The following is a 26,573-nucleotide window of genomic DNA, read 5'->3' as shown; positions in this document are numbered from 1 at the left end:
AGGTATTTTACTTATTTTTGTTGCTATAGTAAAAGGAATTGATTTCTGGATTTCAACTTCTTCTGCCTTAGTGTTTACATAGAGAAATGCTACTGACTTTTGAATGTTAATTTTACAGCCTGACACCTTACTGTATTGCCTGATTTCTAAAAGCTTCTTGCTGGATTCCTTAGGTTTTTCTATGTATTCTATCATGTCATCTGCAAACTGAGAGAGTTTGACTTCTTCTATTCCAATCTGTATGCCTTTAATTCCTTGCTCCTGCCTGATTGCTAGGCAAGAACTTCCAATGCTATGTTGAATAGTAATGGTGATAGTGGGAAGCCCTGTCTAGTACCGATCTGAGGGGAAATGCTTTCAGTTTTTCACCATTGGGTATGATATTGGCTATAGGTTTGCTATATATAGACTCCACTATCTTGAGGAATTTTCCATCTGTTCCAATTTTTTTATCATAAAGAGATGTTGTATTTTGTCAGAGGCTTTCTCTGCATCTATTGATATGACCATGTGGTTTTTGGTCTTGCTTTTATCGATGTGGTGGATCACAGTGATTGGTTTACGTATATTACATCAACCTTGCATCCCTGGGATAAACCCCACTTGGTCATGATAAACAATCTTTTTAATAGACTGTTTTATCCATTTGGCTAGAATTTGTTCAATATTATAGCATCTATGTTCATTAGAGACATTGGTCTGTAGTTTTCTTTTTTGGTTGTGTCTCTGTCTGCTTTTAGTATCAAGATGATATTGGCTTCATAGAAGCTGTAAGGGAGTATTCCTGTGTCTTTAATCTTCTGGAAAACTTTTAAAAGCATAGGGATTAGTTCTTTGAAGGTTTTGTAGAATTAATTTGTAAAACCATCTGGTCCAGGACTTTTATTTTTGGGAAAGTTTTTGATAAGTGTTTCAATTTCATTGGCTGTGATGGGCCTGTTCATGTTATCTACTTCCTCTTTACTTAGTTTTGGAAGTTTGTAGGTATCTAGGAAATCGTCCATTTCTTCCAGGTTCTCTAGCTTGGTGACATATAGTTGTTCATAGAAGACTCGCATGATATGTTGAATTTCTGCAATGTCTGTTGTGATATCTCCTCTTTCATTTACTATCAAATTTATTTGGGTTTTCTCCCTTTTTGTTTTGTGAGTCTGGCTAAAGGTTTGTCGATTTTGTTCACTCTTTCGAAGAACCAACATTTACTTTGATTGATCTTTTGTATGGTTTTCTTCTTTTCAATGTTACTGATTTCTGCCCTAACTTTAGTGATTTCTGTCCTTCTGATTGCTTTGGGGTTCCTTTGCTCTTCTACGTGCAATCAGATGTGCAGTCAGGATGTTTATTTGTGCTTTTTCTTGTTTCCTAATGTGTGCTTGTATGGCTATGAACTTCCCTCTCAGTACTGCCTTAGCTGTGTCCCAAATATTTTGATATCTTGTGTCTTCATTTTCATTGAACTCTTTAAACATTTTGATTTCTTCCTTTATTTCTTCTTTGACCCAGTAGTTGTTAAGTAGTTTACTGTTGAGCTTCCACATTTTGGGACTATTACTAATCTTTTGTTGATTGTTAAGTGTTAGTTTAATTCCATTGTGTCTAAGAAGATGCTTGGGATCATTTCAGTGCTCTTAAATTTGTTGATGCTGTCTTTATGGCCTTGACATAACCCATGTAGACTTGAGTAGAATGTCTATTCCAGTTTCTTGGGATGAATGACTCTGAAAATGTCTAATAGTTCTAGTTTATATATCTCCTCATTTAGCTCCCTCATGTCTTTATTGAATTTCTGGCTGGAAGATCTGTCGAGTTGAGAGAGTGGGGTGTTGAAGTTCCATACTATAACTGTGTTGCTGTTAATACATTGCTATAGCTCTTTCAGTAGATGTTTGATGTATTTAGATGGCTTCTCATTGGGTACATAGATGTTAATAATTATTAAGTCCTCTTGGTTGACTGAACCTCTGAGCATTAAGTAATGTCCATCATATCTTATTATTTATTTATTTATTTATTTATTTATTTATTTTAAAGTCTATTGTGTCGGATATGAGAATAGCTGTTCCTGCCCTTTTTTGTGAGTCAATGGCTTGTATGATAGTTTTCCATCCTTTCACTTTGAGTCTGTGTTTATCTTGTTGAGTTAGGTAGGATTCCTGCAGAAAATATATGGTTGGGTTGTGTTTTCTGATCCATCTTCCTACTCTGTGTCTTTTAAGAGGTGAATTCAGGCCATTGACATTTATTGATATCATAGATTGAAGATATTTTAATGCCATTCTTGTAGAGTTTGAGTGTTCTGATAAATGACATATTAATGGTGGTCTAACTGTTTATAGGAGACCTTTCAGAACTTCTTTCAGGGCAGGCTTGGTGATAGTTGATTCTTTCAACTGTTGCTTGTCTGAAAAGGTTGTTATGCCTCCATCTAGTCTGAATGACTATCTATCAGGATACAGTAGTCTTGGTTGAAAGCCTTTCTCATTGAGCACTCCATAGATATCTTCCATTCTCTTCTGGCCTGTAGTGTTTGTGTGGAGAAGTCTGCTGCTAATCTTATGGTTATTCCTCTGTAGGTGACTCTTTGTTTTTCTCTTGCAGTTTTCAGGATCCTTTCTTTATCCTTATTCCTTTCCATTCTAAATAGGATGTGTCTTGGTGTCTTTTAAGTCTGGGTTAATTCTGTTTGGAACCCTCTGGGCTTCTTGAACCTTTATGTCTTTGATGTTGTCTAGACTAGAGAAGTTCTCAGCTATCATGTCCTGAGAATGCTTTCTTCCCCTCCTTCTCTTTCCTCCTATGGTAAGCCAGTAATGCATATATTATTTCTTTTGAAGTCATCCCATATGTCTCTGTTCTTGTTTTCTGTATCTCTTAATCTCTTTTTGAGATCTCTTACTTCTTTTTCAGTTGTCTTTAATTTGTCCTCAATCTTGCTAATTCTGTCTTCAGCCTCATTTATTCTATATTCTCTCTCCCTCTACAGTTTTCTGCAGTCCTGATACTGTTTTATCTTGTTCTTCTAGTTGTGTTCTTATTCAGCTTTCAGCTAATAACCTTGATATAAGTAGAGTTTTCTTCCAGAGTCTCATCACTGCATTTCTGATGACAATTCTTTCAAACTCTTTACTCATTCCTGTGACTATTTCCTTAACAAGCATTTGGATGTTAACCTCACTATTTTGTGGTTCATCCTTTGGGGGGCTTTTAGCTGGACTCTTGTCCTGATTCATTTCTCCAATATTTCTTCTTGTTGGTTTAACCATTCTATATTGTATGTTATGAATATATCATTACTTTTCAAGTTACTGATCACTCTTGCCTGGATTGACTTGTGTCTAAGTAAGGTACTTAAAGAGTTCACAATTGTTGAAATTAACAGTTGTTTCAATATTATTTCACTCCCTGAGTTGAAGCAAAAGAGGCTGTTAGAAGCCTCCTTTATTCTTTTCTTCCCTGTAGGCTATGGGAGCCTGAGGGCTTTTAAAGTAGGCTTCTTAGCTTAATCACTCACTCCTGAACAAGAGATAAAGCAGGGTGGGGGAGAGATAGCACAGTGGTTTTGCAAAGAGACTCTCACACCTCAAGGATCCAAAGCTCCAGGCAGCTTCTCTGCCAAACCTGGCAGCACTGCAGGGCCCTGTGAGTTTCTCAAACAAGTCCTGTTTATAGTCTGTAGGTTCTGAGACAATTATTCACCATGTTCTCATCAGGAGAACAGTGTGGAAAGGCTCCCACTATACAGCCCCACTGTTAGGCCACCAAGGTGTAGCTCTTCTCCTGAGTTTCCTGGTCAGTTCTCTGTTCGAGATGTCAGCACAGGGCCTCCCCACTGCTGCTCCAGCCTCTGAGGGCAGTAGCAATGGAGACTCATAGTTGCATTTGCTGAGTCTTAGGGGAGTCCTCTCCTCCCTTCAGCCGTCTTTTTGTTGGTAAAGCAGTCTGGACGTGGTGCCTCAACTGGTAAACTGCCAGACAGTTACCAGCCACTCAGTTTCTTCTTAGGCTTCTCCCTGTCCATGAGCCACACGCGTTTGTACTCAACAGTGATTTGGTGGGGTCCTGAAGTCATTCTAGTCCTGCCTTGTTGAGGTCCCAGGTGGTCTCGTTTGGTATTCCTAGTTGACCTGGGAGAGGAGAGAAAAGAAACACAGCTGGTGCTGCTCCATAGACCCACCTCCAGAAGCCACTCTCTTGTCCTTGTTTTTTTTTTTATCGTTGTGGTTATTACTATTGTTGTTATTTATGTCATTATTGTTGGATAGGACAGAGAGAAATGGAGAGAGGAGGGGAAGAAAGAGAGGGTGAGAGAAAGATAGACACCTGCAGACCTGCATCACTGCTTGTGAGGTAACCCTCCTTGTAGGTTGGGAGCCCTGGGCTTGAACTGGGATCCTCATGCTGGTCCTTCCATTTTGCTCCATGTGCACTTAACCCGCTGCCCCCCTATGATGTATTTTTGTATAGGAAAACAAAAAAATATGTCATGATTTTTCCACCAACCCAACATCTTATAATTTATGTATGTGAATTTGCCACATATAGATATGTATATAGCTTATGTCATATTTAGCACCATACACATACATAAGCACCATACACATACATATATATAATCATATATAAACATGCATCACATATCATACAATGCATGTATGGGATGCTCACTAGGGCCAAGTACAAAGCTCCTTCAAAGCCTCATTTCTCTTAGAATTATTATACAATGTAGATGAGTAGTCTATGCTAAGACATCAAAGTCAGACACTTTGTGTGAGCTGAGGACAAACTGCATAGCCTCTGTGCTGGTCTTTTGCCTGTTTATTGAGTGGTCCATTTTGTACTCTTATTCTGCTTTACTCCTCATTACAGTGGCTAACGCATAACTCATACTTATAGGGCTGTCTTATTAACTGACTTCCAGCCAGGTTTGCTCAGTGGGAAGTAGCATAGGAAGATTTGAGGATCAGAGGAAGGAAAAAAAAAATTAAACAATGTATTTTCCTAGAGAATTCTCTCTGATGCCACATCTTCTGGGCTTACCTCTCTTCTGTGATTGGTGTTATGGCCTCAGCTCTAGAGATGTGAATAACTGATTGTTATTACAAATCTCTGAGTTAGGGCTGGAAAAATAGCTCACTTGAATAGCGCACTGCTTTGCCATGTGTGTGACCCAGGTTTGAGCCGGGTCCCCACCACATTGATGGAAGAAGCTCTGTTTGGTCCTGTGATCTATTTCAGTTTCTCTCAGCCTCTTTGTCTCTCTTTTAAAAAAAAAAATCTGGATTGTCTTACTAATTGTTTTTCATTATGCATTTAAATACCTTTGTATTCTGTGCCTCATAGTATATTTATTATGTTGAACTTTGAATTGTCTGGTTTTTTTTTTTTTTTTGAGACTTATCTATGTATTTAATTACTAGATAAAGAAAGAGCGCAAGAGCGAGGACCAGAACGCTTGCTTAGCTCTGGCAAAGATGATTCTAAGGATTGAACCTTTGGCCTCCAGTACCTTAGGCTTGCAAATTGGTGCTTTTACAAGCTGAACTAACTCCTTGGACTGTATTTCTTTACTGCCACACACTGTAAGCCTATTTATCTACCTGTATAAAGAGGATAATCGTAGCTGTGATGTCATCTTGCTGTAGAGATTAATTCATTAATGGACTTAAAGTAAATGGCACATGAGAAGCACTTAATCAGTATTAGCTGATAGTATTCCTTCCTTTTCTTTATTGCATAATTCTTTATCTTTATGGGTAAGAGTGTCACAATTTTATCTTCAGTAAGATAAAGAAGAGAGAAAACATTCTAAATACAAAGGGGTTAGACATAAACTCTGCATGTAAATGTAGTTCTGCCCACCATTATGTAGTTGTCAGTCAGAGAAGTCAGTTCATTTGCTTGATAATGTTGATCTATTAGTACATGGACACCAGGATGAGCTTTAAATCCACTGCTGATGTCCATTAACTAACTAATGTTCATTGAAGAACAGTAAATTGCAACAACACTGCATTCCAGTTCTCAATTTAATGATGTGTTCATTTGGCTAGCTGTGCATTGCTCATAAAACAGAATATGCACAAAAAACACATTGGTTGACCAAGCAAAATGACTAACTGTAGTGCTCTGTATATTCCATTGCCATTTTCCTAAAGTTAATCAGTAGCTCTAGAAATGTTTAGAATGGAGCTGGCAAGATAATTCACATGGATGGTGTGCCTGCTTTGTCATGCACACAATTCATCCCAGACCCCAGGGACTGGCTGGAAGAAGCTTTGGTGCTTGTGTCTTTCTCTCTGTGTGTCTGTCTCTATCTGGAGATTTGGGCTGCAGTGGTGAAGCCCCAGAAAGGTGAAAAAAAATTGGGATTTTTTTTAAGCTTGAAGTAACCTAAGTAGTCTAGTGAACAGAGCAAAATTCTGCTGTGTACCTACTTTCCTTTTCTCCTTGACTGGCCAGCTGTGTTTGTAAAGTTCCACCTCTTTGGGGCCAGGTGGCTGCACACCAAGTTAGGTGCACAATATTACCAAGTGCAAGGACCCAAGTTCAAGCTCCCACTCTCCACCTGTAGGGGGAGAAGCTTCACAAGTAGTGAGGGAGGTCTGCAGGCGTCTTTCTCTCCCTCTATATCTCTGTTCTCTATCACTTTACTTCTGTCTAATAAAAAATTAGAAAAAAAGGAAAAGGAAGGGAAGGGAAGGGAAAGGGAAAGGGGAAGGGGGAAGGGAAGGGAACAAAAGGGAAGGGAAGGGAAGGGAAGGGAAGGGAAGGGAAGGGAAGGGAAGGGAAGGGAAGGGAAGGGAAGGGAAGGGAAGGGAAGGGAAGGGAAGGGAAGGGAAGGGAAGGGAAGGAAAGAAAAGGGAAGGAAAGGAAAGGAAAGGAAAGGAAAGGAAAGGAAAGGAAAGGAAAGGAAAGGAAAGGAAAGGAAAGGAAAGGAAAGGAAAGGTCTCTAGGATTGGTGGCTTCATAGGACCAGCACCAAGCCCCAGCAATAACCTTGGTAGACATAAATAAATAAACAAACAAATAAATAAATAAATGTTACCCATTTTTCTCTGGGCCTGCTGATTGTCTATCCAGCTCCCAAGTAAAAAGATCTTCATGGATGATGCAAAAACATCTAAAACTTAACACATTCAAAACTATTATTTTTATTGTCCCTGAAAACCTACTTCACACTCAGTTCTCTCTATATTAGTAAATGAATGACATCACAATTCACCTAGTTTCTTGATCAGTCAAAAAAAAACGCATCTTTGATGTGTTCCTTTCCCTCACTACTTCTGGTTTACTATAGAGCATGTGGAGTCTTCACAGACCTGCTCACTGCCCTACATTCCCACTGCAAACTGTTCCAAGCAAACTCACCAGCATGTCTTGCCTGGACTATTGTGGGGACACGGTGGGTTGAGCCTGGTTCAAACCCTAGAAACCCCTCCGTGAGGACAGAAGGCCTTCCAGAGCTTGCCCCGCAGACCATAATGCTACACTTTTTCCACTGCTGTCTTCCAATGCTTTTCTGCTTCTCATCCCTTCTCCACACAGTAGCCAAAGTCATCTTTCTAAAGGAGATATCAGCCACCAGAGATAGCACAGTACTAGAGCTACTAGAACTTTCTAGGACAGTCCTTCATAATCTAAGTCAGTGATACACACACACACACACACACGCAAATCTGATGGCTGGACTGTGTTCTGACCAAGTTTTATTATTGTCAGTGGATTAATTACTTAAGGATACATTTTGTCCTTAGTCTGCCAATCCCAGATTTCTTGTTGGAATTTTTTGTTTGTCTTTTCATGTATTGATCAATGATTACTTAGTAGTAGATTTTAGCAACTTAGTTGAACCCACGTCCAAGAAAATTGGCCATTTGTAAGGAAGACCTCAGGTGGAGAGTCAAAGGTTACCTGATATTAACCATGACAAGATATTCACAAAAAAACTTACACATACTTTACAGAACCATGAAGGTAATTATTCCATTTCACTTTAAGATACTTCCACTACACTAGAGGGGGCTGTTGTACTGAGTTTGCTTAATGTTGCTTTTTTTTTTTTATTCCCTTCCAGATTTAATATGCTTTTCCTCAAACTTGGGATCAGAAATGTGTAGAATGACAATTTATGACCTTAAATATTTTCATATGGGAAAACACATTTCACTTTGGAAGAACCACTAGTCTTCACAGTAAAGGCTGGGTTTTCAAATACCCACCAGATCCTCAGAAATTTGCAGGATTCAGAGGAAGCAATCTTCCAAGGCTCACACCAGGCATATTTATTACACTTCTGCAAAGGTGAAACACCTTTACTGTAATTTCCAAAGAGCCACTGAATTGTTTATTCTTACACTATCAAGGTAAAGAAATGAGCATTATTATTGAGTGTGTGTATATATATATATATATATATATATATATAGAGAGAGAGAGAGAGAGAGAGAGAGAGAGAACTAAGAAAAAATGAGTCAAACTTCAGATTTCGAGGTAAAGCCCTACATGATATCCAACAATGTTATATTCTCATGGGGTTAGTTTTAGCAATTGCTTACAAAGTTATAATGAGAGAGAGGTAGAGAGAGCGTTTTAGAGGAGAACATACTGACCATATTGCATTTTTTCAAAAGATTTCATTTATTTGTTAGTGAGAGAGAATGAAGGTATGGTACATATGATGGCAGGGATTGAACTCAGAACCTTATGCTTTATCCACTGTGATACACCCTGGAACACTACCTAGCATTTTAGGGCATCTCTCTTTTTTTTTTCTTTCTTACTTTCTTTTCAGTGCCTGCATTATAAATCCACTGCTCCTGGCAGCCATTTTTTCCTTTTTTATTTTTTCTCTTCTTTTTTTTTTTTAATTTATTGGATAGGACAAAGAGGGGAGGGGGAGATAGCGAGAGAGAAAGATAGACACCTGCAGACCTGTTTCACCACTTGTGAAGCTTCCTCACTGCAGTTGTGGGAACTGGGAGCTTGAACCTAGATTCTTTTTTTTTTCTTTATTGGCGAATTAATGTTTTGCATTCAACAATAAACACAATAGTTTGTACATGCATAACATTTCCCAGTTTTCCATATAACAATACAACCCCCACTAGGTCCTCTGTCATCCTTCTTGGATCAGTATTCTCCCCACCCACCCACCCCAGAGTCTTTTACTTTGGTGCGATACGCCAGTTCCAGCTGAACCTAGATTCCTACGTAGGTCCTTGGCTTAGTACTATGTGCTCTTAACTGGGTGCGTGATTCAGCCCCTCCTTCTTTTCTTTACTTTTCCTTTATTTTATTTTTCTTCTTTTCCTTCTCTCTCTTTTTCATCTTTCTCTTTTCCTCTATACACAGCTGTTTTATGGTCTATAAAGCATTTTCCTAACTATGTGTTTATAACGCAGCAGAGCCTTTATGTAAGATCTCACAGAGTTCTAGGAAAGGTGATGGGTGGATAGGACTCTGTGTCTGAGCAGGAGTCACTAATCAGGAAGAAATTGACATGTTATCTTATGCTCAACACAACTAAACATCTGCTCATGCTGAAGCAGTAAGGACTTCAACTTAGGACTCTTTTTTTTTATTTATTTATAAAAAGGAAGTATTGCAAAACCATAGGATAAGAGGGGAACAACTCCACACAATTCTCACCACCAGAACTCCGTATATCATCCCCTCCCCCAATAGCTTTCCCATTCTTTAACCCTCTGGGAGTATGGACCCAAGATCATTGTGGGATGCAGAAGGTGGAAGGTCTGGCTTCTGTAATTGCTTCCCCGCTGAACATGGGCGTTAACAAGTCGATCCATACTCCCAGCCTGCATCTCTCTTTCCCTAATGAGGCAGAGCTCTGGGGAATCAGAGCTCTAGGACACATTGGTGGGGTTGTCTGTTCAGGAAAGTCTGGTTGGCATCATGCTAGCATCTGGAACCTGATGGCTGAAAAGAGAGTTAACATACAAAGCCAAACAAATTGTTGAACAGTCATGAACTTAAAGGGTGGAATAGTGCAGATGACATGTTAGGGGGTCCTCCATTTTGTAGATAGCTAGTAGGCATATTTTAGTTATATTCCAAAGAGCCTATGGCTATACTAGTTTTTTTTCCCCCTGAGCCTGAAATCTGATACGCAGGTGCATCCAAGTTATTGTCTGGGGAGAAGATGTCATGGCTGGAAAAGGACCAGAAAGCTGCATCAGGGAAGAGAGTAGCTCCCTAATATAGGAAAGATGTATAAATATTGTTGACTAAACTCTATCAATTTGATTTGGTCTGGAGCCCATATTCAGCTTAAGAGCCTGTGTGACCTCTGCATCCCTCAACGTAGGACTCTTACGTTCAGATATCTTTGGCATGGCTACTCTTCCATGTTAAGGACTATGGAATTTCTCATCATTGTGAGCAACACATAATAGCTAGCCATTTTGTTCCTAGTTTGCATATAAGCTAAGAGATGAAAGTACTTTCAAAATGCAAGGCTACAATAAGTTAATTACAGCACACTTGGGCATAGATGTCCGAAGCCTTGACCCCATTCTGTCTATAGCCACTTAGAGGCACTCCTTCCCAGAAGAAGCAAGCACGAGATTTGTAGTGACAAACAGAAAATTCATTTTCCACTCTGAAATGTTTGACTTTTTATTTTTGTGCTTTAGTTGTCTTAGCCAGTAGCAAACAACTGCTAATATCATGAAAGAAATACTCTGTTGTAAATGATAAATGGTGTACACGAGACTCTTTCTTCCACTCACGGTGGATACACAGAGCCCTGGTTAAGTCCTGGTTAAGTCACCTGTCCTTCCTCTCCCCACAGGATTGCTCTATGTAGGCTTTAGTGCCTGCATGTTTGGTCTCTATAGCCTCATGCCAATCGTCATAAAGAAAACTAGTGCCACTTCAGTCAACCTCTCCCTGCTCACTGCCGATTTATACAGCCTGTTCTGCGGATTGTTTCTTTTCCACTACAAGGTAAGTTGAGTCAGTGTTCCTTTGAGAAGATAATACCTGGTAGGAAATTGTACACACAGGTAAAAATACCCTACTGTGGAATGTCATGATCTTATGTAGGGAAGAAGGCATGCAATTTTCTATGCCAATACCTTTTATCTGGGAAGTCATATTTCAACCAGAAGACAGAGAGGACCAGTAACTACATGGTGAAATTTAATTAAATTAATTTAAATTTAATTAATTAATTTAATTTTAATTTAATTAACTTATGGTGAAATTTACGAAACAGTCATAGAGGGAAAGATTTTCCAATAATGACAAACTGATTTCATGACACCATTCAGCTCCGAAGTTACTTGTTTTGCATCCTAAAACTAAGAAGATGTGTATGGTTCCTAAGCTTTACCTTTAAAATAGATCTTGCCAAAGGCACTAACAAAGTATATTTTTGTGGAAGAAAGATTTTTAATCAGTACTTTATAGCAAACATGAATAGAAAATGATAATATATAGGAATAATATCTTTAATAAGGTTAGATTTCTGAATAAAGAAGTGGAAAAAACTATTATGGAGTGTTTGTAGTTATTATATCAGTTCTAAGGAAAAGAAGAGACTATCTAGTTCAAAGATAGTAGTCTCTTCAAATTTTGCAAGACTACACACAGTCTAGTTTAAGGAATGTATAATGAGACAGGCAACATTTTGTCACAAGAGACCAGTAATCACAGATATTTGATGGTGAGGGACAAGAAATATCCATAGAGGAAAGGTATTGTAAAAAAAAAAAAAAAAAGGAATTGTTTTCTTTTTTCTTTTCTTTATTGGAGGGATTAATGCTTTACAGTCAACAGTAAAACACAGTAGTTCATAATGTGTAACATTTACTAGCTTTCCACATACAACAATTCAACCCCCACTAGGTCCTCCTCTGCCATCCTGTTCCAAGACCTGAACTCCCCACTCCACCCCAGAGTCTTTTACTTTGGTGCAATACACCAACTCCAGTCCAAGATGTGATTTGTGTTTTCCCTTCTGATCTTTTTCTTCAACTTCTGTCTGTGAGTGAGATCATCCCATATTCATCCTTCTGTTTCTGACTTATCTCACTTAACGTGATTCCTTCAAGCTCATTCCAAGATGGGCTGAAAATGGTGAAATCACCATTCTTAATAGTTGAGTAGTATTCCATTGTGTATATAGACCACAACTTGCTCAGCCACTCATCTGTTGCTGGACACCTGGGTTGCTTCCAGGCTTTGGCTATTATAAATTGTGTTGCTATGAACATAGGTATACACAAATCTTTTTTGGATGGGTATGCTTGGTTCCTTCGAATATATGCCCAGGAGAGGAATTGCAGGTTCATTGGGTAGGTCCATTTATAGCCTTCTGAAAGTTCTCCAGACTGCTCTCAACAGGGGTTAGATCAATTGACATTCCTACCAGCAGTGCAGAAGGGTTCCTTTGTCCCACAACTTCTCCAGCATTTATTGCTACTACCTTTTCTGATGTATGACATTCTCACAGGAATGAAGAGGTATCTCACTGTTGTCTTTATTTGCATTTCTCTGATAATTAATGACTTAGAGGAGTTTTTCCTATGTTTATTGGCCTTTTGAATCTCTTCTATGGAGAATATTCTAATCTATGGCCATACCACCCTGAACATGCCCAATCTTGTCTGATCTTGGAAGCTAAGCAGGGTTGGACCTAGATAGTACTTGGACAGGAGAATATTCTGTTCATATCTTCTCTCCTTTTTGGATGAGGTCATTTGTTTTATTGTTGATTTTGGTGAGCTTTTTATATATTTTGGTTATTAGCCTCTTGTCTGTAACAAGAGTGCTTAACCAGGTGCACCACAACCTGGCCCCTAGCTTCTTGTCTGATGTATGACATGTAAAGATCTCCCAATCTGTAAGAGGTCTCTTTGTTTGGGTGGTCATTTCTTTTGCTGTGCAGAAACCTTTTAATTTGATGTAGTTGCACTGGTTATTTTTGTTTTAGTCTTCTTTGTAATTGAATTCGTTTCACTGAATATGCCTTTAAAATTTAGACAGAATTGATCTGAGATTATTGTAATACTACATTTTCCAAAGTTTGCAAGAAAAAATGAAGGAAGGGGGCCCTAAAAAAATTTAGACAGAACAGAGTTCTGCCAGTATTTTCCTCTAAGTATTTGATAGTTTCTGGTCTAATATCCTTTTGGAATTTACTTTTGTTTTTGGTGAAATATAGTGGTTCAATTTCATTCTACAGCATGTTTCAACACAATATTTCCAACACCATTTGTTGAAAAGACTTTTCTTTCCCCCATTTAATAGTCTGGGCACTTTTGTCAAAGATCTGATCCATAGTTGTGAGGGATTACTTCTGGTCTCTCAATTCTATTCCACTGTTCAGTGTGTCTATTTATGTTCCAGTACCAAGAAGTTTTGATCACAGTCCCCCTATAATACAATTTGAGATCAGGGAGTGTGATGCCTCCAGTTGGTATTATAAATTTAAGATACTTTAATGCTATTATTCTAAATTTTTAGAGTGTTATGATAAATGGTATGTTTTTGGTGATCTTGTGATTGTTTATAGGAGACATTATATAATTTCTTGCAGGGTAAGCTTGATGATAGTTGAATCCTTCAACTGTTGTTTGTCTGAGAAGGTTTTTATGCCTCCATATAGTTTAAATAATAGTCTATCAGGATACAATAGTCTTGGTTCAAAGCCTTTCTCATTCAGCAGTCAATATATATCTTGAAATTCCCTTCTGGTCTTTAAAGTTTGTGTGGAGAAATCTGCAGCAAACCTTATGGGTTTTCCTCTGTAAGTATTTTTTCCTTGCACCCTTCAAGATGCTTTCTTTATCCTTATTCCTTTTCATTTTAAATATGAGGTATCTTGGTATCTTTAGGTCTGGATCAATTCTGTCTGGGACTCTAGGATTCTTGAATCTTTACATCCTTTATATTGTTTAGAGTATGAAAGTCCTCAGCTGTTATGTCCTGTAGAGTGCTTTCTTCCCCTTTCTCTCTTTCTTCATCTGGCAAGCTGGTAATGTGTATATTACTTCTTTTGAAGTCATCCTATATGTCTCTATTCTTGTATATCTGCATCTCTTTTTTAGTTCTTTAACTTCTTTTTTGTTTGTTTGTTTGTTTATTTTTTAAATATTTATTTCCTTTTATTGCCCTTGTTTTATTGTTGTAGTTATTATTGTTGTTGTTATTGATGTTGTCATTGTTAGTGGCAAGTCAGAAATGGAAATGGCTAGGAGAGGGGGTGGAGAAAGGCAAAAGCATGCTGGGAAGGTAGAAGCTTCCTTAGAAACTGTTGGGAGGGTTTTAACCAGTGGAATTAATGTTACCCTGTAGGCAGGGTGGGTCTTGAGGTAGAAAGAAGATAGATCAATGGTGTGTGCCGAAATAACTCAGTTGGGAGAGCATTAGACTGAAGAAGATAGATCAATGGGATGGGTGGGGATCTTTCAGGCAAAACAATGATTATGTAAACAGGCCATAGAATCAGCAATGCAGGATGGGGGGGGGGGGGGGCTGGCTTAATGCCCGACAGCTATGCAACGTCATCACCTGAGAGAATATAAAGTCCAGCCATGCCCAGGTCCCACCTCAGAGTCTGAGCCTGACTGATTGGCAGTGGAGCCTTTTACAAACTCTTATGGCAATTCCTTGAATATCCTAATGTAGTCAGAGTTGAGACTCACCAGTCTACAGGCTGTTCTAAATAGTATTCCATGGAATGGTTGTACTTTAATCCAGAATTTCCCACCCTCAGCACTACTGACACTTTACACCAGATAATTTTTTGTTATTGTTGAGAGGAGAGAGCCTGTGCTCCAGCATTAATAGAAAACTTCGTGGCATCTCTGACATTGACCTTCTTGATGCCAACAGTGATACTCCAGCAGTGGTGATTAAAAATGTTTCCACACATTGCTAATATTGAGACCCATTCACTTAACAGTATGTAATTATTGAATTCAGGTGCTATCTCTAACTGGGTAATGTAATAATTTGAGGAATTTTTTTATACTCAGTCCCTTCCTTCGATGTTCGAATGCTTTTTAATAAATTTTGAATAAATCTCATGCTGATTTTTTAACTTCTGTTTTGAAACAAAAGAATTTTAGAATCCCATTGACCAATCAGGAACCCTCTATAAAAGCAATATTTGCAGTCTATTGATGTCACGCTATTCAACATTAAAACATAGACAAATGCATTATTTTTCCTTTCCAATTGATACTGCCTCAAGTAATTTTTGACCAACCATTCCCAGGTATTGTGTTGTCTAATTGTTTTATAAACAATGGTATTTTGTACCATCCAATAAATATGATAAATCTTAAATTTAAAAAATTAGAGCTTTTCCTTTCCTTCAATTTTCTAAAAGGACCTTCCAAACAATCTTAGCTAGAATTTGCAGTTAGTCACTGTTTGAAAAATCCTCAATCCTTCTCTTCCAGAATATGTCTTGGAAATTGATCTCCAGAGGGGAGGTTCTCCAGAACTAAGAAAAGGGCAGGTTTTTGTGATCTACAGTTTGCCCACCTACACTGGATATTTCAGAACGCTTTTTATTTAGTTATTTATTTATTGCCTGCAAGTTTATTGCTGGGGCTTGGTGAAGGCACTACCCACCCACTGCTCCTGTTGGCCATTTTTCCCATTTTTATTGGATAGAACAGAGAGAAATTGAGAGAAGAGGTGTAGATAGGGAGAGAGAAAGATAGACTCCTGCAGACCTGCTGCACTGCTCCTGAAGTGGACCAGGTGAGGAGCTGGGGCTCAAATTCAGGTCCTTGTTCTTTAGACTAAGTGCTCTAAATCTGGGTGTGTCATTGCCCAGCCCCTGAAAACAATTAATAATTAAGTTATTAGAGGGTACTTGTAGCATTGTGAACAATGTATGCTCAATGCAAAAATATCAGCAACTTTTGCAGAGTTCAACAAAGGTATTCCACTGTGGCATGCCTGCTTATGTTTACATTTGGGAGAGTAGGAGAAGAAAGTGGTTATATTTTTATATATCTTCTTTGGAGAAATATTTATTGAAACTCTTTGCCCATTTATAATTTATAAATTTGTCTTTCATTATTGAATTAGAATATACATATTTGGGGTACACAATTTGAAAATATTTTCTCCCTCTCTGGTTTTCTTTTCATTCTTCTTGTTAGTCCTTAGTAATTTTGATGAAGTCCACTTTATCCACCTGGTTGGTTATACATTAAAAGAAAGAAAAAAGAGAAAACGAAAGAAAGAAAGAAAGAAAGAAAGAAAGAAAGAAAGAAAGAAAGAAAGAAAGAAAGAAAGAAAGAAAGGAGTTGGGCGGTAGCACAGCAGGTTAAGCGCAGGTGGTGCAAAACACAAGGACTGGCATAAGGATCCCAGTTCAAGCCCCAGGCTCCCCACCTGCAGGGGGTTCGCTTCACAGGCAGTGAAGCAGGTCTGCAGGTGTCTATCTTTCTCTCCTCCTCTCTTTTTTCCTCTCCTCTCTCCATTTCTCTCCGTCATATCCAACAACAGCGACATCAATAACAACAATAATAACTACAATAATAAAACAACAAGGGCAACAAAAGGGAATAAATAAATAAATATTTTTTTAAAAAAGAAAGAAAGAGAAAGGAAGGAAGGAAGGGGAAGGAAGGAAGGAAGGAAGGAAGGGGAAGGAAGGAAGGAAGGGGAAGGAAGGGAAAGGAAGGGGGGGCAGGGGCCAGCCTACCCAGTAGATTGCATACTTTACAATGCACAGTGGCCTAGGGGGGCAGTTCTGTGGTAACTCCCCTTTTCTCTCTTTGGCTCTCAAACTCTTTTATTTATTTATTTAATTTTTATTGCCACCAGTTTTATAACTGAGGCCCATTGCTCCTGGCAGCCATTTTTTCCTTTTTTATTTTTTTTAACTTTTATTGTTATTTGATAGGATAGAGAGAACTTGACGGGGGTGGAGATAGGGAGAGAGAAAGATAAATCCACTGCAGACCTGCTTCATTGCTCATGAAGCTGCCCCCTCCCCTCCCTCCACACACCCCCACAGGTGGGGAGTGGAGCTCCAGCCCGTATCCTTGTGCATGGTGATGTGTGTGTTCAACTGGGTGCCCCACTGCCTGGCCTTTGTCTCTCATATTCTATCTGCAAATAAAAAAGGAGGGAATGAGTCCTCTGGGAGCAGTAAAATGCTATAAGCATGAATCCCCCAGCACAATGCTCTTGGATTGTAAACAGTAACTAACTAAATACACAATAATAAACAAACAAACAAAATAAAATGGGAAAGGAACCAAGTCAGTTCCACATGGATACTGGGCTGTCAAGTCTACCCTGTGGTTCCTGATGCTACTTTTTCTCAGAACCTCTAGTAATGATTGCTAGCTGCCATGCATTGCTAGTAAGTCACAATCTAGGGAAGAAAAGATTCAGTTCAGGTGATGGAATCTTTATAGAATGAGTGCAAATGGGAAGAATTGAAGTCAGTGGCATGTTGATATTGCTGGAAGAGTTTTGAAAGCACTGATGATCTCATTCTCACGGGTCCTGATATAAGTAGTCTCTAATGGAGACTAGGCATTAAGGTTTTTTTTTTCTTTTGATGTTTTATTTATTTACATTTATTAGTCATTTAATAATGACTGACAAGATTGTGAGATAAGAGAGGTGCAATTCCACATAATTCCCACCACTAGAATTTCACATCCCATCGCCTCCATTGGAAGCTTCCCTATTCTTTATCCCTTGGGGAGTATGGATCAAAGATCTTTATGGGGTAGACAAGGTCAGGAATTAAGTTTTTAAAGGCTCCTCAGAAGGTCCTCTCATGAAGCCAGGGTTGAGAGTCACTGACTGAGTCTTACTTTATGTGACTTCTCTGAGGAGGAAGTAGAACTAAGTGCACATGTTACAATGCATAAGGACCAGGGTTCAAGCCCCTGGCCCCCACCTGCAGGGGGAAAGCTTCCCAAGTGGTGAAGTAGTGCAACAGGTGCCTCTTGACTCTCTCTTTCTCTATCTCCGCCTTCCTCTCAATTTCTGGCTGTCTCGTCCAATAAATAAATAAAGATAACATTAAGAAAAGGTTACAGCTAAATGTAAAGAAATCATTAGTTCTGTGAAAGTGAAACGAATCAACTATCTGGATAGTTCCCATCACCACAGCAAGTTGGACAAGGTTGTGAAAGGAATGATAGGGAAGGGTATTATCCTTCAGCACTGAGGACTAAGACTAAACACATGACCTCTGTGATGTCATTTGGCATCACAACTGTTTCACTTTATACTTTATTCTTTGATTTAATTCTGATGCCTTCAGTTGAAACCACGTTCTGGTCTGACTGTAAATACCTGCAAGTTGAGAGGGGGACAGCTCTTCACTCAAAAGTGTTGCTTACTTACCCAGGCAGAACTAAATAACTAAGTGAAACTCTCCTGCCCAACATTGATTTCCTTTTTTCACTTTCCTCTCTTGGGAAAAAAAAAATCCATTCTCTTTCCCACCCATCAGCCCCACTCTCTGCAGCTTCTCTGCCTCTTGTGTTGACTTTCTTGCTGGCTAGGCAGTAATACCCTACTTCCCAGGGAAGCAGATGACCCTGTTTAAAGTTGGACTATCTGCATGGTATAGAAATGGTCTTGCAGTCACATTATCATGTACAAGGAGGATCCAGTCTGGCTATGGTCCCTGGCTGCAGGGAGGCAGCTTCAAAAGTGATAGAGCAGTGCTACGGGTGTTTCTTTTTCTCTCCTTCTCTGTACCTCTTTTTCTCAATGGATGGGAGCAATGGCTACCAGGAGCCTTGAAGTATCCTGCAGGTACCGACTCCCAGCAATAACCTTGGTGGCAAAAAGAGAGAGAGAGAGAGAGAGAGAGAGAGAGAGAGAGAAAGCTTTTACAGACTAATTTTACAAGACTTCTGATGATATATATTTCTGTTCTTTATGACCTGACATTATTGACTCTGGAGCCGTGAATCTATAACCATCCATGGAAAATAAAGGGAATGAGCTTTAGTGGGCCTCAGAGACACACAAATCGAAGCCAGGTAGATTTATATGGAAGCTTCTCAATTTGATGGTGTGTTGGTTTTCAAGGTCAGAACTTGATGAGATATGAACTCAAGCCCCTCGAACAAAGTGCTATTTTGAAATCTGACCAGAGTTAGTTTCCTCTGGCTGCTATGACAAATTACTACATGCCTAGTGGTTTAAAATAGCAGAGATTTATTATTTTACAATTCTGGAGATCCAAAGTCTCACTGAACTAAAGTCAACTGTTAGCTGTGTGGCCCTTGAAGGCCCCAGGGGAGAACCTGTTTTCTGTCCCTACCCAGCTCCTGGAGGCTATCTGGGTTTCTTGACTCATAGCCCATTCCTCAGTCTTCAGAGTCAGAGTACAGTGTCTTCTAATATGACTGTTGTTTCTGCTTTCCTGTTGTAAGGCCCAAGATAATGATTGCATTGTACCCACCCACAATAACCTCTTCTCCTCAAAGTCCTATCAGAGGGCGGAGGGTAGATAGCATAATGGTTATGCAAAGAGACTCTCATGCCTGAGGCTCTGAAGTCTCCCAGGTTCAGTCCCCCAAACCACCATAAACCAGAGCTGGTTTAAAAAAAAAAAAAAAGAAGGGCAGGGGTAGATAGCATCATGGTTATGCAAACAGACTTTCATGCCTGAGGCTCTAAAATCCCAGGTTCAATCCCCCCTCCACCACCACCATAAACCAGAGCTGAGCAGTGCTCTGATTATAAATAAATAAATAAATAAATAAATAAATAAATAGTCCTATCAGAGTCACATCTGCAAAATCCCTTTTCTCATGTAAAAAAAAACCGAACAAAAAAAAACCATTCATCTGTTCTAGGGATAAAGATATAAACCTCTGGGGGTGGGGGGAGCACTATTTTGTCCACCACTGGAATAGTATTAATAATTGCCCCCAGGACAGTATGAGTATTTTAACTATAAGCCTGGTACTCAGGGATGTGTGGACATGCTGTTCAGAAGCCTTATTGGACAACAAAGATACATTCTCCACCTACAAACCCTCTGCTATTGAATTTTTCAACTGTTAAGTGGCTTCTTTTTAGACTTTAAGTACTTTAGACAGGTATTTCTTTTTCCAGATTTCAATGTGATAAGACCTGGCTTATAAAGTTTTTGAAGAGATTAGGTAATTCATAAATGCTGGCCAGCCGTGATGCGTTTCTCTGACTTAATGTGTGATAACACATTCCATTTTTAAGATACTCATCTTATTTTAAGGTTTTGTAAGTAGACATAGATTTGATGACTTTGTGTGAATTTTATCTTACGCCTTGTTTGGAAAATCAAAGAAAAAATATGGAGTCAAAAAATATTGTGTTATTCATTTTCAATTGAATGCCTTGTTTGTTGTTTTCAGCTGGACATTAGGTGATAGCTATAAATATAAAACATTTAAGGATTATTAAAATTAAATATTACTAAAATTATTACACAGTATGCCATCATGTGCTAAATATTCTTCAGGAAAATAGAAGCAGAAATTGAGTATTACTGAATATTCTTTCTTTGTCTGACACTTAAACTGGAAAATGGCTTACTTAATATATTTTGCTATTACCTTGCCAGATCTTAATATTGTCATTGAATTTCTCTAATAAGATTGAGAATGACATAATAAGAAATTATCTTGTAGATTTATCAAAATTAGAAATTGAAAGATTCAATAGAGAAAATAAAATGGACACTGTAAATTCTCTCCTAATCCTCTTAAGCATTCCAATTAGATCTTTGATTCATGGTCTTTTTTTTTTACTGAATAGTATAAAATCATCAGCTGATTCTATTTGAATAGTATTTTTTTGGAAATATTGTCTCTGTAAAAACTATACTTTTATATCAGGAAAATGTTTTCAATTATCCAAATATTCATTACTAATAAAGGGAGAAGAGAGCTTTTAAAGTTATACTCCAGCTTCTTTGGATGATGTGATTCTTGTAACTTTTTTGGAATTCACCCATCATGTTTACTAGAGAAAATTCTGCATGATTCCATCTTATTTTTATGCCAGATAATTCTTTGGGATTGCTGCAAGTCATTTTTCACAAATGATGAAGAAAGTTGCTTGTGTGATCAACTGCTTGCGTTAGCAATCCAGGTTCTATGCTGTGGCATGGACTCATTCCAGCCTGACCCTTCCTGCAAGCAACTAAAAATGAGAGCCCATATGTGCTTGTGCTTCCAGTGTTGTATTGTTCCTGTTGTTATAAGAGATTTGGCAAGAAAAACTTTAATAAAACTAGGCATGGTGCTAATTTAATGGCATATTATTATGCATGGAATTTAAAAGAACTTTATTTTAGCAAATATTTATTTATTTCATGTCTGCTATGATGCACCAAGCCCTGGCTTGGTGCTTAACTCCTTATTTATAAATAAATACAACAAGAACACCCCAAATTACCAGATGGATTAATGCAACCAATAGGATTCCAAACCACTGAAATTTGAATAGACCAGCAATCTCAGACTTCTTTAACATCTGAATGCCAATGCCAGAGCACTTGCAGAGGTTGCAACAAGAGTAGAATCTTTAATTAACCTTGGATCAGGAATCTGGAAACAGGCGATCCTGCTGATCCTCTGCAGAATTGAGCAATTTCAATAATGGAATTACTTTTTAAAACTAGGACAGGCTTCCTCCACCTGTGGCAACCAGTAAGCATATGAGTGGAGAGCAGGTTCCTGTTTTGTAAGTACAGTTTGATTTAACAGCCATGCCCATTTCTTTTATATTCTCCATGGTGGCTTTTACCCTACAGCAGCAGCACTGAATAGTTGTGACAGAGACTATATGAGCCACAGGACTAAAATACTTACCTAAAATTTGCCCTTTAAGAAACTTTGCCACTGGGTGTGGTGAATTGTCCCAAAGCCAAGGACTCTGGGGATGGAGAGGATGGAAGAAGGCATTGGGGTCCTGATGCATGATGGTGGAAATGGACCTATGTTTGGAGTGAGAATGTTCTACAAGAACCTATTTATAGGGAGATGAGAAATTGTACCCTTGTGCCAACAACTATAATGGAAACCATCACCCTTCTGTCCCCCCAGGAAAATGATAAAAAGAAAAAAAATGCTAATACCTAGGTAAGTGTCTTGGAGTTTTCTGCAGGGATTGCTGTGAGAAAGCCTAGAAGCTTCCTTTTTTATTTTTTTATTAGTGATTTAATCATGATCAATAAGATTGTGGAATTAAGAAGGGTACGATTCCACACAATTCTCAACAGTGTGCAGTATCCTATTCCCCATCCATTGGAAACTTCCCTATTCTTTATCCCTCTGGGAGTATGGACCAAAGATCTTTATGTGGTGCAGAAGGTGAGAGGTCTGGCTTCTGTAATGGCTTCTCTGCTAGACCTGGGCGTTGGCAGGTCAATCCATACTTTCAGCCTGGTTCTGTCTTTCCTTAGTGAGGTAGGGTTCTGGGGAAGTGGGGTGTCCTGGAGACTTCAAATGCTATGTTCAGAATAGTATACATGGGGGCCAGGCAGTGATGTACCTGGCTAAGCGCTCATAGCACAACACACAAAGACCCAGGTTCAAGCCCCTGGCCCCCACCTGCAGGGGAAAAGCTTCACAAGTGGTGAAGCAGGGCAGCGGGTGCTTCTGTTGCTCTTCCTCACTATCTCCTCCTCCCCTCTCAATTTCTCTCTGTCTTTATCCAAAAATAAATAAATAAATAAATAAATAAGATTTTTAAAAAGGAATACATAATGGTATATATTTTTTCCTCCTCCTTTTTAATTTGCTAAATTAAAATTGCTTGAACCAGGAAATTGCCAGTCCTTGTACTTCATGCCATGTGCACTTAACCCACTGTGCTACCACTCAACCCCCTATCTTTATTTATTTATTGGATAGAGACAACCAGAAATAGAGAGGGAAGGGGGTGATAAAGAGGGAGAAAGACAGAGAGACACCTGCAACACTACTTAACTACTTACAAAGATTTCCCCCTGCAGGTGGGAACTGGGGTCTCGACGAACCAAGGTCCTTTCACACTGTAACAGGTGCACTCAACCAGGTGCCCTCCCTGCCCTGATTCAGTTCTCTATATTGCACAGATTGAGTGAAACCATCCCATTGTTGAGATGGGATGGTTTCAATTGAGTGAAACCATCCCATTGTTGAGAAACACAAATTATTTGGTAACACATATGAACTATAGCAATCAGAGTCCTTGAACACAAAGTACTGAAGGATAAAATTTAATTTTAACTCTACGTCTAGGAGGGGCCTGTATTTCAAAGTAAATATATAATCTGCTTCAGGATCCCCTCCTATGAAGTTAATCCTTTTTTTTTTTTGCTTGTTTTAAAGGTGGTAGAACATCTGTGTGTGTCTCTCCGTGTGTGTGTGTGTGTGTGTGTGTACATGTTTGCTTTTTTGACAGAGACAAAAAGTATATATATAAAAAAAATTGAATCTAAGTTTCTTCCGTGTAGTGGGGGCCGAGCTCAACTCTGATTCATGCACAGGACAGAGCAGCACACTACCCAAGTGAGCTATTTTGTTGGTCTAGGAGGTGGCAGGTGTTTTGCGCCAGATACACATTTATGACCAAAAAATGTTGAATATCAGAGGTCAGTGTAAACAAAATTCTAGTTTTCTTCTCCAGAGTTACAGACTCTCCTGAATTCGATACAGGGACCCATGCTTCAAGTTGTGCAGCCTTGTGGAAAAAGTTCCTTGCCTTCTCTCAACCTTATTTTTCCCACATCGGCAAAATGGGGGTCATGATAGTATCTTTCTCATAAGACTAATGTGAGGAGTAAGTAAAATAGTGTCCGCACATTACTGATGGCAGTGGCTGATACTGCTATTGCTCAAGGTAGCAGAATTTTGAAAGGCAATAGTTCATGAATTCCTGAAGCACTATGTAATCATAAGACAGAAATGTTGTTTTCAGTTCAAAAATACGTAAACTTAGAAATTCACTCAAATGGGGCGGGGCGGGGGTAGATAGCATAATAGTTATGCAATGAGACTCTCATGAACTTGAGGCTCCTAAGTTCCAGATTCTGTCCCCTGCACCACCATAAGCAAGAGGTGCTCTGGTTTAAAAAAAAAAAATCACTCAAAAGGATTTATCTCTACTACTGGAAAATGGCTCAAAACTTCAGTGAGACACTGCTTAGGAGGTTCAGAGTGATTTCTTCTTGGTTTTAAATGATAAACAGAATTAAAAAATTCTTAATCCCACTGAATGTTCTACAAAGTATTTGTTTTAAAAACAAAATTTTCTCTTTTGGTCCATACTCCCAGAGGGACAAAGAATAGGGAAGCTTCCAATGGAGGGGATGGGACACAGAACTCTGGTGGTGGGAACTGTATGGAATTATTCTCCTGTATGGAATTATTCTTACAATCTTGTCATTCATTATTAAATCACTAATGAAATATATTTAAAAAATACTCCTCAAATGTACTTAAGTGAGGAAGGAACAATACCGAAGGCTAAGTTAGCGCTTAGCAATGCCATGAGTACAGGGTGTTAGTTATGTGAAGATAATGCAGGGAGCTACTGGAAATAGCCTTGTGACAACAAAAGTCCTATAAGTGGCGCACCTGGTTAAGTAAAAAATTTTTTAAAAGATTTTTTTTAATTACTGTGAATAGAGATAGAGAGAAATTAAGAGGGAGACAGAGAGGGAGAGAGACAGACACCTCTAGACCTGCTTCACCACTCGTGAAGCTTCCCCTCCGCAGGTGGGGACCAGGGGCTTGAACCCAGGACCTTGCACACTGTAATGTGTGCGCTTAACCAGCTGCACCACTTATAGGACTTTTGTTGTCACAAGGCTATTTCCAGTAGCTCCCTGCATTATCTTCACATAACCAACACCCTGTACTCATGGCATTGCTAAGCGCTAGCTTAGCCTTCGGTATTGTTCCTTCCTCACTTAAGTACATTTGAGGAGTATTTTTTAATATATTTCATTAGTGATTTAATAATGATTGTAAGGTAACAGGAGAATAATTCCATACAGTTCCCACCACCAGAGTTCTGTGTCCCATCCCCTCCATTGGAAGCTTCCCTATTCTTTGTCCCTCTGGGAGTATGGACCAAAAGAGAAAATTTTGTTTTTAAACAAATACTTTGTAGAACATTCAGTGGGACTAAGAATTTCACTAAGTAGTTCAATTTATCTGCAATTTAAGTGTTGATTACCACTTTCACACCCAGCTCCTTTCCTCATACTTCAAGGCATGTATGTGTAAGGATGTAACTATTTCTCACTAGTTTCCTTTATATACTAGCCAATCCCATCTTTAAATGAAAAGACTAGGTAAGAAGTAAATACAGATTTTCCTGACATAAACATACCAACAGACCTCTCTTCAGTGGGACTAAAAGAGAAATGCATTTACTGCAATTAACCTACTGCTCATCAGGACTTAACATAGCCAACCTGAAACATTCTGCACACCAACATGAACCTATAGTTGAGTGAAATCATCTCACACGTATTCAGTCTGTCTTAGAGCAGTGTGGAACTGTACTCCTATGACAGCAATCCTATAAATCAACATAAATCCTATAAATCAACATTTCCTCAATAAAGTGATCTTAACATAAATAAATTTAGCATCCATTTATTTCATTTTTCTCTCCTGTCACTCCCCAGGTCCATGTAAGAGAAGGAAATAGCCAGTATGGATGTACAAAAGCTCATTCTTTTTTTATCAAGGTTTTTTTATTTATTTTTATTTTTGTCCTCCCTCAGCTATGATATTTCTTGATGACTGTTCTATTTCCTGAGTTAAGTAAGAACAGCTTCCACCTCAATCAGTAACTCATTTAGGTCGAGCCAAAGCATGCTGAATTAAAATTGAATCCTCCCCCTATGCAGGAGAGATTTGGGTTGTCCTTAGAAGTTTGAAAAAGGAAATGGAGGGGGCTGGCGGTAACTCAGAGGGTTAAGCGCACATGGTGCAAAGCATAAGGATCCCAGTTTGAGCCCTTAGCTCCCCACCTGCAGGGGTCACAAGTGGTGAAGCAGGTCTGCAGATGTCTATCTTTCTCTGCCCTCTCTGCCTTCCCCTCCTTTCTTGATTTCTCTCTCTCCTATACAACAACAACAATAGCAGTAACACCAAGGGTACCGAGCCCCAACGATAACTCTGGAGGCAATCAATCAATAAGAAAGAAATAGGAAATGGATTTTAAAAAAATTATCTAACGTTAAAGTTAACCAGTTAGAGGATGGGAAGGAAATTGTAAAATATTGCCTGAAATGTGCCATTTAACCTATCCACATGTCCTGCTGTCTAAGCTCCAAAATGCTTGTCACGGTACTCTGTGCTTCTCTGAGGGCTCCATTGTTTGAAAAACAAAAGTATAATGTGCGTGAAAATAATAGCCTGATTTCCCCCTTGATAACCAAGATCAGTCACCCCAGAGAACAGAGTAGAAAGAACTTCCTTCTTGTGGTTCCGGAGGTGGCACAGTGGATAGGCATTGGACTCTCAAGCATAAGGACCTGAGTTCTATCCCTGGCACCACATGTACCAGAGTAATGTCTGATGTGTGTTCTCTCTCTCTCTTTCTCATTTTCT

At 38.9% G+C, this 26,573-nt stretch overlaps 1 protein-coding gene across 1 annotated transcript in view; it reads left to right on the top strand.

Moving 5' to 3' along the window:
• SLC35F1 (solute carrier family 35 member F1) overlaps positions 1-26,573 on the top strand; it is a 534,044-nt gene that overhangs the window by 494,117 nt on the left and 13,354 nt on the right. The window contains exon 7 of the mRNA XM_007521021.3: positions 10,811-10,965. Coding sequence (XP_007521083.1) covers positions 10,811-10,965 — 155 coding nt within the window. The remainder of the gene's footprint in view (positions 1-10,810; positions 10,966-26,573) is intronic.

Source organism: Erinaceus europaeus, chromosome 4 (genome assembly GCF_950295315.1).
Source record: "Erinaceus europaeus chromosome 4, mEriEur2.1, whole genome shotgun sequence".
NCBI lineage: Eukaryota > Metazoa > Chordata > Mammalia > Eulipotyphla > Erinaceidae > Erinaceus > Erinaceus europaeus.
The sequence above is the reverse complement of the archived record's forward strand: the minus strand, read 5'-3'. Positions and strand labels throughout refer to the sequence as shown.